Below are 15,625 nucleotides of genomic sequence, written 5' to 3'. Positions count from 1 at the left end.
GAGTATACTCTGAATGATGATCTTCCACCTACAGTGCAATAAATGCAATATAAACAAGCTTTAAAAAAAACACTTAAGAAAAACCCAAAGTGGTTGCAAAGCAGGATTAACTATAAGGCAACCCTAGGCAGCAGTTTAGGGCCTAGGGATTATTTATTTATGTAGTTATTTTTTTAAAGGACTTTAGCGGAAATCCATTCCCATTTTATTTTTTTTAAGGCGCCTTAACCCCTTAAGGACCAAACTTCTGGAATAAAAGGGAATAATTACATGTCATGTGTCCTTAAGGGGTTAAAAGCCTTAGAGGCTTTCGAGAAATACATTTCTTTTATTTGTTGAATGCTGTTAGAAAAGCGATATATTGGATATTTTATGCACAGTTTTCAAATCTAAATTCACATGGTCATCTGTGAAACGCATTTGACCTCATTGACTGCAAGGTGTAATGTGTAGCTTATGTGCCATGACAGACCTTCTAAATAGCAGATTACACGTCGGAATCATGCAGTTGCTGAGGCGTGATTTGAGTCAAAAATCAATCTTCACCCACTGATAAGAACACTCAATTGGTTTGTTGCGTCACCTTTCTTCTCAGCAACTGAATCTTGGTGCAGAGCATCCAATATAAAACAATTTACTGTGTTTATTTAGTTAGTCTGTGAAATCTAAAACCTTATTGGCATGAATAAAATGTCTCTCGCCTCTTTATAAATTAATTGCAAGACCTCCATTTGAAAAATTTTGTGTAATTTTGGGCATCCTTTTTAAAGCATTACTCCAAGTACCGTGACCACTTCAGAGTTTTGTCATGGTACTTGGAGTCTGGATCATGCTAACAGTCACAGATTTGCTGGGACAGTACCGCATTTAGGGGTACTGTCCTAGGAAATATAGATTCTGGATACCAATTCTGCAGGAGAGGCCTTGGCACCAGGATCATGCATGAAGCGTTTCAGCAGTGCTCTGTGCATGGTCTACTGGAGAGGACAGGCTATCAGGCAGCCTGGCGCAGACCCACCGCCTGCACACCTGCTCTCTTTCCTGCCCTCCTCTGTCCCAGAAGGTGGGCAGGAAAAATTGACCGGTCTGTTATATGTGCAGCGTTTCAGTACGAAATACTACACATATATATGTAGCCCTGCGGAAGCCAGATAAGCATCTCCAGATTCAGAGCCGACCCGGTGCCGGGACCCAGGTAGGAGGCCAAACTGTTGCAAAACAGTTAGAGGTGCCAGGATACTCCTGGCATCACAACAGTGGGTACATGATGCTTGCAGTAATCCTTTCAAGAAGGATGTCATGGAACTAGAAAGAAATGTGGAGGTGAGATACGAAATTAATTGGGATAATGGAGATTTATTCACGGAGAACGGCTAGAAAACTTCAGTGTTTTCATTAGAAAATTTAACACTACAAATGTACACAGGGCTTCTACAAACAGTTCTCTAGATACAGTCTAGATCAGTGGTAGTCAACCTTTTTCTACCTACCACCCACTAATGCATCTTTCTTGATGGAAAAATGTCCTTACCTTAAGTGCGGAATATTTTTTAGAAAGGAGGGTGTTTTAAAAAATAAATAAATGCACATACATTTATCTTTTTATTTCTACTTAATGCATGTTTATAATGTTTTTAACTTTATAAAGTTTAATGAGAAAACAATAAAGTAAATTGAAATTACCTTTACTAGTGATTAATGAGATCCTTGAGGTTGATGCTACGAGACTAAATATTTGATATATGGTTCGATTTTCGTAAGGAACAAACAAAGGTCTCCTCTTTCGGTGATATTCAGACGACTTCTCTGTTTGCGCATAATATGATTTCTCATCTGTGCGTCAGCTCCCCTCCTCTCCCTCCTCAATTCCCCTCCCCACCTTTTTTTTTTTTTTTTCCTTTTTTCTATTTTTTTAACCTTACTTATAGCAATGCCCAGTAGGAAGGCTGAACTAGGTATCCCACTTACTATTACTTACTATAGCCCACTAAAACAGACAGGCGCACATACATACAGACACACACATACACACATACATACAAAGACACACATACATACAAAGACACACACATACAAAGACACACACATACAAAGACACACACATACAAACAGACAGACAGGCACACACATACATACAGACACACAGACAGGCACACACATACAGACAGGCACACATACAGACAGGCACACACACACACATACATAGAAACAGACAGGCACACACACACACACACACACACATAGAAACAGACAGGCACACATACACACACACACACACACACACATAGAAACAGACAGGCACATGCATACAAAGACACATACATACAAACAGACAGGCACACATACACACACACATACATAGAAACAGACAGGCACACATACATAGAAACAGGCACACACATACAGACACACACATACAAACAGACAGGCACACACATACAGACACACAGACAGGTAGACATATATACACACACACACACACACACACACAAAAGACACATACAGACAGGCACACATACACACACACATACAACGAGACATACAGACAGACACAGACATGCACACATACACACACATAAGCCATACATACAAAGACACACACACATACAGACACAAGACACACATACATACATAAGACACACATACAAAGACAAGACACACACAACACATACATACAAAGACAAGACACACATACAAAGACACACACATACAAAGACACATACATAAGACACACATACACACATACAGACACACACACACAATACATAAATACAGACACATACATAAGACACACATACATACAAAGACACATACACATACAGACTGACACACACAGACAGACACACAGACAGACATACACACAAACAAACACAAGACATGCATACAAAGACACATACACACAAACAAACACACATTATATTTGTCACCCTCCTGTTTCCTACCTTTTTAAGGTGCAGGGTGGTGACTTTCCCTGGGGTCCAGTGGTGGCTCAGGTGGATGGGAGTCTGAGTTCCCACTCTGACGCCCTCTGTTTCCTCCCGCGCTGTCTGTGTGTTAGCTGGGAGGAGTGACGTGCAGTCACTTCCTCCCAGCGTTTGATGTAATCACAGGGGGCCCGGTCGCGCTGTTAAAGTGCCCAGCTCTAACCGGGCCCCCTTACAATCCACATCCACAAGCCCATGCTGTCAGGGCCACCCGATGAACCACTTGGACGGCGGCCCCGGCGGTTTGCCGCGCGGTCCGGGGCCGCAAATGGTGATGGCGGTACCCGGTCGCAGGGGAACCGCCGGTTTGCACCCACCCAATCTCTCCAAATGAGGAAATCCCTGCCGCCCACCTGGAATCCTGAAACGCCCATTAGTGGGCGGTAGGGACCAGGTTGACGACCCATGGTCTAGATGGACTGTAGGAAGGACACAAGGTCACCTTTTTTAACCTTGAAGAGAGGAGATCTTACCTATACAGGGGAAACTGTACATTAACAATAATAAAAAATTAGAATTATCTGCCTAAAGAGGTTGTCTATCACATTCTGTGCAAACTACTTGCTCTGGAAAAACAGAATACTCAAGGACATTCTGAAAGTTAATATGAGAAGTATCTGCGTTCAGAAGATTTTTTTTTTTTCTCCCAGTTTATGACAAAATCGGTAATTACTTAAATTGGGGGTTTTCACCTTCTTATGGATCAACCGCAGCAATTCAGATTTGCAAAAGGCAGTACTTGATTCAGATCATATTAATAAGCAATGAAAAAGCTCTGCATTTTGTCAAGTTTCTATTTATTAACCTGGGACATAAGACAAAGTAAGTACCATAAGAAAAAGCCATGGTTTGTTTTATAATATATTTTAATTGTGCTGGAAATTAAGTTCAAATCCAGTGCAACCAACATGATGTTCATAATATATCTGTATGAAATACTCAAAAGCAATAAAGCCGAGCCAGAGCCACTTTAAAAGGATTTTATTTGATCAAAATACAGTTTTGTTTTTGTTTGACATCTCATGCACAATTGTGTTACCCATTCTTTAAAAAAATTTAAATAAATATATAATAACTACATTTTCAAACACCCACAAAAGCAGTTGTATTGTATGAAGACTAGTATAAGTTCACATTTATAAAACACTAGTAGATCAGATTATATACATTTTTGTTAAGTAGATCTCTATCTATCATATATATATATATATATTTATACTTTTTTTTTTTTTTTTTGCTTTGTATTATGATGTCTTTCAACCACAAAATGACATAAAAGGTAATTTTTTTGAAAAAAAAAATACTTAATTACTCCCAGAACTACACTAGAAAAAAAGGAAGGCAGCCTAGAAAAATAAATATTAAAACCTAACCTTTTATTAAATTTGTTATGATCTAAAATCAGTGAATAATAATAAAAAGCTACCGATGTGAACAGTAACATCCTAATTGAATACACAATTTATTAAAGTATATGTTTAATAGGCTGCGTTTCCTTTTTTCTTGTTCATTTCTATATTCATTATAGGGGTGACCCCCTCGCTATTTCTAACCGCTTCTATTATTCCTTTCTATCTAGCTTACAATTGATTATTCAATTACTTACGTGTTTATTTCTAAAAAAAAAATAAATGTGTAAGACAACACAATTGTACATCCTGTGTTTATTGTGCATCGTTTTGTACCAATACTCTTTTCTTTCCAATAAAATATAAATTGAAGGGAAAAACCTTTAGAACTTGTGTCAGAATTGACAAGAGATCCCCAAACTTATTTTTTTTTTTTGGTTTTTTTTTTTTATAAGAAAGGATACCTATCGTTAAAAATACCTTCCTAACTATCTTTAGCTGAATTAGATAAAGCAACTGCAGACAATTGTTTTATCCTTGGTGGGCCTTGTAGTTGAGGTGTAGCTGATATCCCTAGGCAGAATGAGCATAGGGTCTATGTATGGATTATACTTTTACATTAAGGACACCCTAGGCATTTTGCAAACACACCAAAACAGAGTTCAAGAGAGTACTGATTGCTCTGAGCTAGTGAGTTAAGCCCTGTACTGCAAGGCTTAGTTCAGTACAGCTAATGCAAATTCCTGCCTAGGAACGTCCGATACGCCACCATTGGTAATGGAGATTTGGAGCGGCACCCCGCAGACCACAGGTTAGATGTAAAACCTTTTAAAAACAGATTGACTCCTTATTATGTAGGGGGGCACCAGAGAACTCCTACAACAAAATGTAGTGGTTATGGTGCTTGGGTTGTCCCTTTAAAGACAACTGTTAACTGTTATTTTAATAATAGGCAGGTAGGTTGCTAATAATATCAAAGTAAATTATCAACACAGACACATTGTCATTTTTTTCTTATATTCCGGTACACTGTATGGACAAACTTATTGGGACACTTCTTTTAATTATTAAATGAAGGTGTTCTAGTCAGACCCATTGCCACATGTGTATAAAATGAATCACGTAGCCATGCAGTCTGCATTTACAAGCATTTGTGAAAAAAATGGGTAATTCTGAAGAGCTCAGTGAATTCAAGTGTGGTACTGTGGTAGAATGCTATCTTTGCAATAAGTCAATTCATGAAATTTTATCCCTGCTAAATATTTCACGGTCAACTGTAAGTGGAATTATTGGAATGTTGAAGTGTTTCGGAACAGCAGCAACTCCGCCATGAAACAGAAGACCATGTAAAGTCACAGAGTGGGTTCACCAACATGCATGGTGCATTGTCAGGGTACCTGTGTTTACTGCCCAGGCAGGGATACAGCCTGTGGGTCTTCTCCTACATGATGGGGACACTCCTCACATTCCCTCGTCTTATCTAGGCCGTTCAGACGCCGGCTGCGATAGCCCCGCCCCTTTTATGACCTGATGAATGAGCACCGACGTCATGACATCGAAGACGTCACAGCCTGCCGAAACTTTCGAATTTGGACGTTTTGGGGGCGTGGCCATCACTTAAAGACCTAAACTCTAAAAAGGACTCTTTTGCAACAAATCATTGCCCTGTCGTGGTTCTAGCTTGATTGTTCCTATAGTGCATACTCTGGTTTGGTTTATTGGTATTTGACTTGGCTCTGATTTTGATTATTCTGTGTTCTCCTTCCCTTTGACTCGGCTTGTTTATTCGCTTACCTGTTTTCTGGCTCCCTCGACCTTGGTTTGTCCCTGACTATTTTCTATTGGATCCCTGTGTCATTCCTGACATGCATAAAAGTCACCAACGTTCTGCTGGTTCCATAGCTGAAGAGTTCCAAACTTCTACTGGCTTTACTGTGCAGTGTGAGCTTAATGGAATGGGATTTCATGGCCAAGCAGCTGCATGCAAGTCACACATCATCAAATACAATGACAAGCGTAGGCTTGAGTGGTGTAAAGAACACCACCACTGGACTTTGGAGCAGTGGAAAGGTGTTCTGTGCAGAGATGAATCACGCTTCTGTGCTTGGCAGTCTTGTCTCCACAAGACTGCCAAACACAGAAGCGTGATTCACTCCACTTCCGAGTAGCATGATTGGCGTCACTAGAATGCAAAGTCCTGAAACGCATGTCGTATCACGTGTGCGTTCCAATTAAGTATTTTATTCATCCGCGAGAATTGCGGTATTGGACTCTTGTATCTCTCACATTTACGCAAAATATTGTACATAACGGAGTCTTGCTTATAATTACAATGAATTATATTACAGTGATTAGAAAAAGAGATTTCCATATAAATATTAAAACGTATAGAATAAATCAATTTAGTCTAAAATAATGTACATGCTTTCCCTTTCTTCCACTCATTAGCAATTCCGTTGGTAAAGCCATTAAGGTGCCCACTTAAATAGAATTTCACTCTTGGCACAGTGTTCCATTCCTTTAATTAGAGGCATATTTTTATAAAAGAATGCAATAATTTCAACAGTGCCCCTTAGTAAATTTCTTCTATATAAATATATAATATCACACATGAAGGCTGCATTTTTTTTGTCATTCTTTCTTTTATTGAGGCAATTGTTAAATGGGGTACAGAATAAAGAGGGGATGTACGATTTTCATACAGTTTGGGGTCATGTCAATACAGTACAACATCTCTTATGAGGGGCCGCCTCTTTTTATATTTTGTAAGCTTGCAATAAGAGTACGAACAAGAGTAAAGTATTAATAATAAGGTAGAGAACCAGAAGCAAAACATCATGTGGGTTATGACAGTTATATGTCAGGAGAATCAGTGCTTTTGTCTCATTTTTATATTTTGTGAGTTGGTTAACAGGAGCACAGTTGAGACAGGCTAGCTTGAGGTGCTACATGGCGGGTGCGACCATACCACCTAAGGTTGTTACATGGAAACGTACAGGCTGTGTGGCATGAGCTAAGGCTGATCTGTGGGAGCTAAATAAAAAGCCCGTCAGTGCTATGCCTAGTGTTAGTTGTGATTGCCTGGCTTGCATAATAAGTTACCGTGTTGGTCTACCTGGGCCCAATGAGTTATACAATTCAATAATGTTTAACATGTAACTGGTGTGGTGTCTGTGCGGTTTACAGGATACTATTTAGTGCCATCTGTTGTTAATTTGTCATATATCTATGAACAGAAGCATATGAAAGAAAGCTAACGAATTAAACAAGATTGGTCTCACAGCAAAGCCTCGCCAGAGAGGGTTTATACAAGCGATGAATAGAGATTTACGTGAATTAGTAGAGTTCCTCAGTGCGTGTGTTATATATGAGAGGCCGAGCGTTTTGTAGTAAGCAGTAAAGGCATGTGTTTTAACGATCAAAAACATACAGGGCATGTCATTGCCTTTGCAACACAAGAACAAGGAAAAACAGATGAGTTATTTGTTGGCTTAAGACTGTGGTGGCATAAGCTAGAGTGAGCTAGCAATAACTTTAACATTGATAAGTTTGCTAGTCGTTGGTCTAATAACACTAATAACACAGAAGCAAAATAAGCGCAAATCTAAATAACAGCCCACTCTAAAATTCAAAATAACAGGGTTATACATCCTCGTCTCGTCTGTGCCACCCCCCATCTGCCCTCATCTAACACAGTAATAGAGTTAGCTAAATAAAGCATATCATGCTGGGGGGGGGGGGGGGGGGGGGGGGGGGGGGGCCATGAGAACACCAGAGACAGTCCGTTGGTTCTTGCAGGGGTTCAGTACCACAGTAGTGGGTTATGGTAATGTGTGCTGGGCAACCAGTCCGAGTTCAGCCGATGCCCACCTGCGGAAAGTACCTGATAGAGGTATGGGAGTTCCTGTGTTTTGCAATGTCGCGGCTCAGTTGTGTCATGTTCCTTTGCGGGCTTCTGGTGTCAAACGGGTCAGGGCTTGAATCTGCGTATGAGGTTCTGTAAAAGCAAGGGAAGTCCGCCTTCCGGCCCCTAGCTGGTTCCAACGCCGACCTCTTCATTTTACAGGCCCAGTTTTCCCATAGTGGAGCTCCGTCTTCGTTCCGGTTAGCGTTCACGCTGTCTGCATGGTTCCTGGGTCGCAGAGGCGTGTAGCCGCGGTCGGGGGCTTTGAATGTCGCTGGAAGGTGAGTGGGTCGGGTGTGCTGAGTGGTCCTGCACTGGTGTGCATGTGGGCCAGTGTTGCCGCTTGCGAGGTCCGACTTCATGTTCCGCCGCCCCAGCCTCCTTCCTTGTTTCTGTCTGAGGGCCGCTCTGGGGGCTCTGGGTGGGTGACCGCATAAGCGGCGTCGGGTAGCAGGACGAAGCCACGCCATTGCCTCTTTCATTACCAGCCTGTAGAGCCAGCTCCTGGTGTTTAGTGCTTTCCACAGGTTGGTGCCTAGTCGGTCATAAAATGCTGGTGTGTGAGAGGGTGGCTTGACCGAGCACTTGTTCGTTGCAGGTCGGACCTGAGGCGCCATCTTGTGTAGGCCCTGTCCATCCCAGGCTGTCGCCGCCATCTTGCTTGGGCCTCGTGGGTCCCGTTCGTTTGTTGTGTGGTTTCGTCGTTTCACAGGGGTTGTCATCCCCATAGTGGACCGGGATAACCCCCGCCGGTCCAAAGGGGGGGGTTGCAGGGCTGTGCTCTTGTCTCGCTTGTGAGCGGGCTTCGAGTCGGGGGATCGGCCGCCTCCTCCATGCTCTCGGCCCCTCTTAGGATTAGGCCGCGTGGCCGGTTCGGGCTTTCCCGTGGCGGTTTGGCACCGGGCTGGTACCATTCTGCTCCGCGTGAAGTCCCGGTTCAAGAGCTGGGTAGTCTGAGTGGGTTGCTTCATTCTATCAGGCTGACTGGGTATTTGTGTGCCCTCTGGTGAAGGAGCTCTCACAGGACACGTCCGGCCATCTTGGCTGTCAGGCCCCGCCCCTCATGAAGGCTGCATTTAAGTATCAAACGTAATAATTCATTTATTGTGCTATTTCATTTCTAAAAGTATGCCAAACAAGGTGAAATTGTGCCAACGTCATCACTTTTCTAATGAATATTGGAGGAATGCCCATTGTCTGGGTTAGGTTGATACCATGAGAACATTACTTGCCTGACTGCATTATGTCAACTGTAAAGTTTGGTGGAGGAGGAAAAATTGTATTTGTATGTTCTTCAGGGGTTGAGTTAGGCCAATTGAAGGGGAATCTTAATGATTCAACATACCACGGCATTTGGGACAATGGTATGCTTCAACTTTGTGGAAACAGTTTGGTGAAGGCTCTTTTCTATTCCAGCATGACTGCACCGCAGTGTATAAAGCAAGGTCCATAAAGACATGGTTGGATGAGTTTGGTGTGGAAGAACTTGACTGGCCCGCACACAGCTCTGATCTTAACCCCATCAAACACCTTTTGGGATGAACTGGAGCAGAGATTGTGAGCCATGCTTTCTCGTCCAACGTCTGTGCCTGACCTCACAAGAGCCCCCCTGGATGAATGGCAAAAATTCCAACAGAAACACTCCAAAATCTTGTTGCAAGCCTTCCCAGAAGAGTGGAAGCTGTTATAGCTGCAAAGGGGGGACCAACTACACCTTAATGTCTATGTGTTCAGAATGCAGTGTCATTTAAGTCCTCATTGTTGTAATGGTCAGGTGTCCCAATACATTTGTCCATATTGTGTATTTTCTGGGATACAGTTTTTTTTTTTTGTTTTTTTTTTACATAACCAAAGTCAATGATACTGATTTTATTGAAGTCAAAAAGATAAAAGCAGAAGTTGATCCAAAAAGGCTTGAGAAGTTTCAAATTCTATTTATATGTTTGTTGTGTTGGAAGTATCTCGTGAGCCACTAACAAGATTATTGTTTTCTTCCTTTCTTATAGAGCTTAATAAGAACCTGTCAGCTAATTCCCTCCCTACCTCCATTCAGGAGATCAGACACGGAGCTAAAGACATCTGTTGCTTTCCTCTTCACGTCATCAAAGACCAGCAAGACAGGGGCCTCAAAGCATCTCCAACTAGTCTGGAACTGATGTTGTTTTAAACTCTACAGACACATGGCTATCAAACTGCACTTACTTGTCTTGTTCCTTTGTGGAAGGACGGGTGCAGAAAGACACATTATTTATAATTCTGCCCCAGCACCCTTGGATTTTGGATATGTTCCCACTGGAAGTTATGAAACCAATGCCTACCATGAACCAGGGCCTATCGGGTTATTATTTCATTTGGTGCGGGGATATCTGTATCTAGTTCAGCCCAATCCATTTCCTCAAGGTAAGTGACTTTTGACATATATATATATATATATTGTTTTTTCATCACATGTCTGCATTTATTTATAAAGGCTCATTATCAAATAATCTTCATAGATATGTTTTATACATGCATGCTATTCTTTAAAACTTACAACAATACATATAAAAGTGTTTTATCTGTTGATTTATTTTAATCCCCATTCAATTTCTTTCTGAAGGACTTTGGAAGAGTGCATTTTATTTAAGTTCTAAACTACGAAAAAGCAGAGTGCAATAAAGGAGGAGAATTGATTGCGTAAAGGATGAGGGATGTCGTGCCACAAAGTGTTTACAACCTGGGAAGAATAGTGAATTGGTGGGGAGAGGTCTTGTAATTTTGTAAATTACCTGGACCTTCTCAGTTAAGCAAACACAAAATCTCAGGGAAGACAGAAGAACACGGTTATCAGAGTATTATCAGAGTAAGATAATTTAAAGCAGAAAAGTGGCACTTCAGTCTCGATGTGTGTAGTTTTGAGTTTTTCTATATATATATATATATATATATATATATATATAAAAAATATTATCTATATATATATATATATATATATATATATATATATATATATAGATAATATATATTTTTTTTTTTTTTTGGTGTGTCTTTTTAAGTATTTTTAGGTGATGTTGTGTATACAGTTTTGCAAACTCAATATTTGTGCTATTCCTAAATACTTTCGGGCAATTCAGTTTTATTGCTGTGCTTTACATTTAATTTTATTTATAAAATATTTTACCATATCTTCCTGTTATCTTTATAATTGAAGTAGAAGGATGCAGAGTTTACGTAATTGTTAAAAACAAAAACAAAAAAATACAGCTCATTTAATGTTCAGGAGCTTCTTTGTTAGGGCCCTTTTAGGAACACCTATTAATTAAGCAAAAAAAAACGAGAATAAATTCAGTATGTGAAACTGAACATTTTTTTTTTTTTTTTTTAATAGAAAGATTGATTATGTTAGAAAAAATATTCATTGCTGTGAACTTAATTTTATACATATTTAAAGATGGTCTGTTGGAGAGAAATGTCCATTAGTCATCATGCTAAAAGTTGCTCAGTAATCGCAACCAGCGTAACAAAGCTTTTGTTAAACTGGATCCATTTGAAACTGATATGAGCCCTGTATGTGGACTTAATGATTCTTCACTTACTTTGTACATGAAGAATTGAAATATGAAATCGGTGTGCTGAACTAGTCATAAATAATGTTTGTTTTTTTTCTCTTCTCCCCCTTTTTCTTTTTGAACATTTTACATACTAGTCTTTAGATGATTTTTATTTTCTGTTGATTTACTTCGATATGGAATTCAACTTAGATGTCCTTTGCTAGGACAGTGCACAATTCTATCTCCTTGTATTGGCCCCCGATTTAAAAAATAATAATAATTTTGGATAAATGTTTAAAATGTTTTATTCTAAATATAAAAATAATATAACATTAAAATATGTTTTCAAAATATGAAATCAGTTTAAAAGTTTATCCAAAGATATTAAACTTGAGGTTAGATGATCATTATAAACGTACCACCAGCATGGCCAAGTCCCCCTTCCTCTCCCCCCTGCGATAAATCCCCGAGATGTCTCTCTATTACTCAATCCTATTGGCTGGTATAAAAACCAATTTGTGTCATGTTGATGTTTGCATAAGCTACTTTTAGCTCTAATGGTTTTAAAGAAGACATTGGGCAATAGGCGAATCATCACTGTCCGTTCAGATTTTCTTGATACTTGGTGACTTTTAAGAATTCGGCTCAATTTAATATTTTGAATATACTTTTCAAATTATAAAAAAATAAATATATATATAAAATTAAAAAAAAAAGTTAATCCGTAAAATATTAAATCAAGGCCCAAGTCTGTGTTTATGCCTTTCCATGCAATACTCTTGTAACACCTGTGGCAAATCACAATGACCTGTTTCTGTAATTAGTTCTTTTTGACTTCTCCATTTCCTCTTCATTAAGTAAAATACAGCTGTGTCCCCATTAAGTCCCCTCCTTAGGTGTGGGTAAGGCTACAACTTGCAGAATTTGAGCCTTAAGAATATTAATCCTTCAATTATTGGGCTTACTCAGTAGTAGAATGCAAATATATGTGGCAACATCAAGGCAGATATTAAACTTGCCAATTTGAAAAGGCACAATGTTATTATTCAATATAGTCAAGTAATTGTTGAAGCAATTGGTGGGCTACCAAAGGCCTTGCTTGGGTCAGTTTATCAAGGTACGTTTTTGGTCATTTAGGGATTGGAAATCCATGAGTGTTCTTTCTTGTGAGCAATTTCAAAGTTCAAATGACTTTGCAAAGTATCTCTAAGAAGCAGGACCAAGATCCCAAATAACAAGTCACAAACCTTTACGTTTGTTATAATTAATAAGGAAAATCATTCCTATGGATGCGTTAAGATCTAAGTACCCCATTTACAAATATGAATATGTATTTGCTCAATCACCTCTGTTTAATTTTTTTTAAATCCTGATACTCTTCTTGCCACAATCAACATATCTATATGTAAAGCCTCCATTTAATTTTACCGGAATGCGGTCAGCAATAGAATGACACCATGTGGAAGATGTAAAGATTTGAGTCAGGAGATTTAATTAGCTAATCCTCTTAATCTTTTGTTCTACCATATGTCTGTCATTTTATATTTATAACAACGAGACTCTGCTCTCCTCTTTCTGGTTTTTATATGTACCTCTTATCAAAATGTGCAACAGTGTTCCCAGTTTTCTTCCCACATATTTATTGAGTTTGAGATATATGTGTGTCTGTCACAGATTTAATCAGATTTAATAAGATGTATGTTTGTTAATAAATGACCCTACACTAAAAAAAAAAAAAAAATGGATTTTTTTAAGGCTACCACTCTTTCTAAAGTAGTGAAAATATGATCATTTCAGGATTGTTCATTAAACAGGAAAATGTTGAACATTTTGCGGTTTGTTTCAAAAAGATAGCCAAGAAAGACATTTTCCTGTTAGACTGTCTTGGCCTAGGATTTAAAATGTCCTGCATAATCTCCAACAATACCTGGTTTGTTGTATTGGCATGTTTATTTAAAATTTTTTTTTTTTTTTTTAAATTCAACATATGAACAATCATGAAATCAAATTGCTCACTAAACAAACTCAATTAACATCAAGTATTTTCAAAAGATTTGTGCAAACACAGAATGTTCTGATCACACATTCTGTATCCTGCTTGCTTTTTTTTTTTTTTTTTTTTTTACCAATATTTTAACTCCTTTTCCTGATGCATGCATTCCATTTTTATATTTCTAATGGCAAACTGAAAAGTATAAAGGATTACCTTGTACTTTTTCTAAATAAAGAGAAAATAAATGCTGAAATTCACAGGACGTTTGGTTTCGACTGATTGTTTGAAAATGCACAATCTTTAATCACATGTTAGGGCAGAGTGTGTTATATTATATACTATGAATTGCTAGATAACTAGATGTTAATGGCATGGCATAATAGATTGCTTTCTCCGTCTCTTTAAAACCACAAAACTGATTTGCTTTTTGACCTTTGCCTTATCTCAGTGTAGTAGTGCCCTAAATTAATCCCACACAACGTCTGCTTCAACGGTATTTAATTTGTCAATCCCTTTTATAGGATAGAAACGTTTAAGAAGAGAGAAGGAAGGCAATTCTTTTCTTGCTTAACCCTCAGTTAGACATTAGACGTGTGTATGGACCAAAAATGTCCATTTGGCATTTCGGATTGGACGAATTTTCTTACTGCTCCTTACTACTTCTCCTTTTGTTTTTCCATCCATTGGTTACTTCTCATTTAGTAACTGTACACTAACAGTTAACCCCCTTTTTTTTTTCCTCTCCATGGACAGAACAATTGGCCGTTTTTTTGTTTTTCGTAACTCTGCTTTATGGCTATTAGGAGTTTTGAAGTGCACAAGTCTATTGCTAGAGTGATTCAGATCTGGTTTGTATAGTTATGGCTTCGTCACACCTGTGGCTACAGGGAGGTACAAATTAACGATCTCCAACAATGAATAAACTGTACCTCCAAAATAGAATCTATAAATCTGTGTTGGGATATACCATCAAACTAAATGCATCAAGGATTAGTTATGAAACTGCAGTTTAAATGTTTTCAGTATTCCAGTTATACGTTTCTCTATATTTATAAAAACACAGGTAGGGATAAGCGCTAGAAGAACAACTGACAAAATATAGGCAGCAAACTCTGGATACAGTGCACCCAATATCTTAATCATCCAGCTAAGAAACAAGAGGGTTAGTTGTTTCTAATCATATATTATTTTTCAATAGACTGTATCAGTCACAGATGGACTTCATGCAGAAATGGCCTTACGCTAACAGTTACACCCCACAACAGCCTTTCTGCCACCTCCCACGATCACGTGCGGAAACAATACACCATCATAGGGGCTAGTTGCCTTACGAGATCCCGGCCATCCCAAGCAAACTTAAACTGACATGGTAACGTGTATGTTGTGGGTCGTGCACTTTGTAGCACAGCGCATTGGAGCTTGGAGCTGTCACCCTGTAGTGGAAACAATGAGATTCCAACCAAGGGAGGCTCGCACCCCCAGGCTGCTTTGGCAATCCGTAAGACCAGACTGTATATTTATAATGTTCATGCACCTCTGTCATGAGGTTGTTTACTTTCTGTTATGTTATGTTTTCCTTTCCCCTTTTTGGTCTTTCTCCACGGCATGGGGATTTCTCGGGTTCCTTGTAAGCTTGCCCTACGCAAACTCTATGACCCACTCCTGCTCTTTGAACAGCACTGCCCATGCATATAAATCTGGCCCCACATTGGTGCTAAAAATACTATCCTTTATGTAAAGGGTTTGAATGTCCCCACTAAACAGTGATTTCTCTTGCGTGAGTTAAAAGCGAGGGGGGCAGACATTACCCTAATACAGGAAACGCACCTCCCCAGGTCGGCCATGGTCAAGTTGTCCAATAACCT

The 15,625-nt window shown here is 39.2% G+C and overlaps 1 protein-coding gene across 13 annotated transcripts in view; it reads left to right on the top strand.

The window, feature by feature from the left end:
- PROM1 (prominin 1) overlaps positions 1-15,625 on the top strand; it is a 161,415-nt gene that overhangs the window by 9,271 nt on the left and 136,519 nt on the right. For all 13 annotated transcript variants that reach the window (XR_010091245.1, XR_010091244.1, XR_010091243.1 and 10 more), the window contains exon 2: positions 10,244-10,637. Coding sequence is in view for 8 of the 13 variants with exons in the window: in XM_063457799.1 (XP_063313869.1) it covers positions 10,418-10,637 (220 nt within the window). In the remaining 5 variants the exon portion in view is untranslated. The remainder of the gene's footprint in view (positions 1-10,243; positions 10,638-15,625) is intronic.

This window comes from Pelobates fuscus, chromosome 6, assembly GCF_036172605.1.
Source record: "Pelobates fuscus isolate aPelFus1 chromosome 6, aPelFus1.pri, whole genome shotgun sequence".
In the NCBI taxonomy this organism is placed as follows: domain Eukaryota; kingdom Metazoa; phylum Chordata; class Amphibia; order Anura; family Pelobatidae; genus Pelobates; species Pelobates fuscus.
Note: the sequence above shows the minus strand (reverse complement) of the source record. Positions and strands in the feature narration are given on the sequence as shown.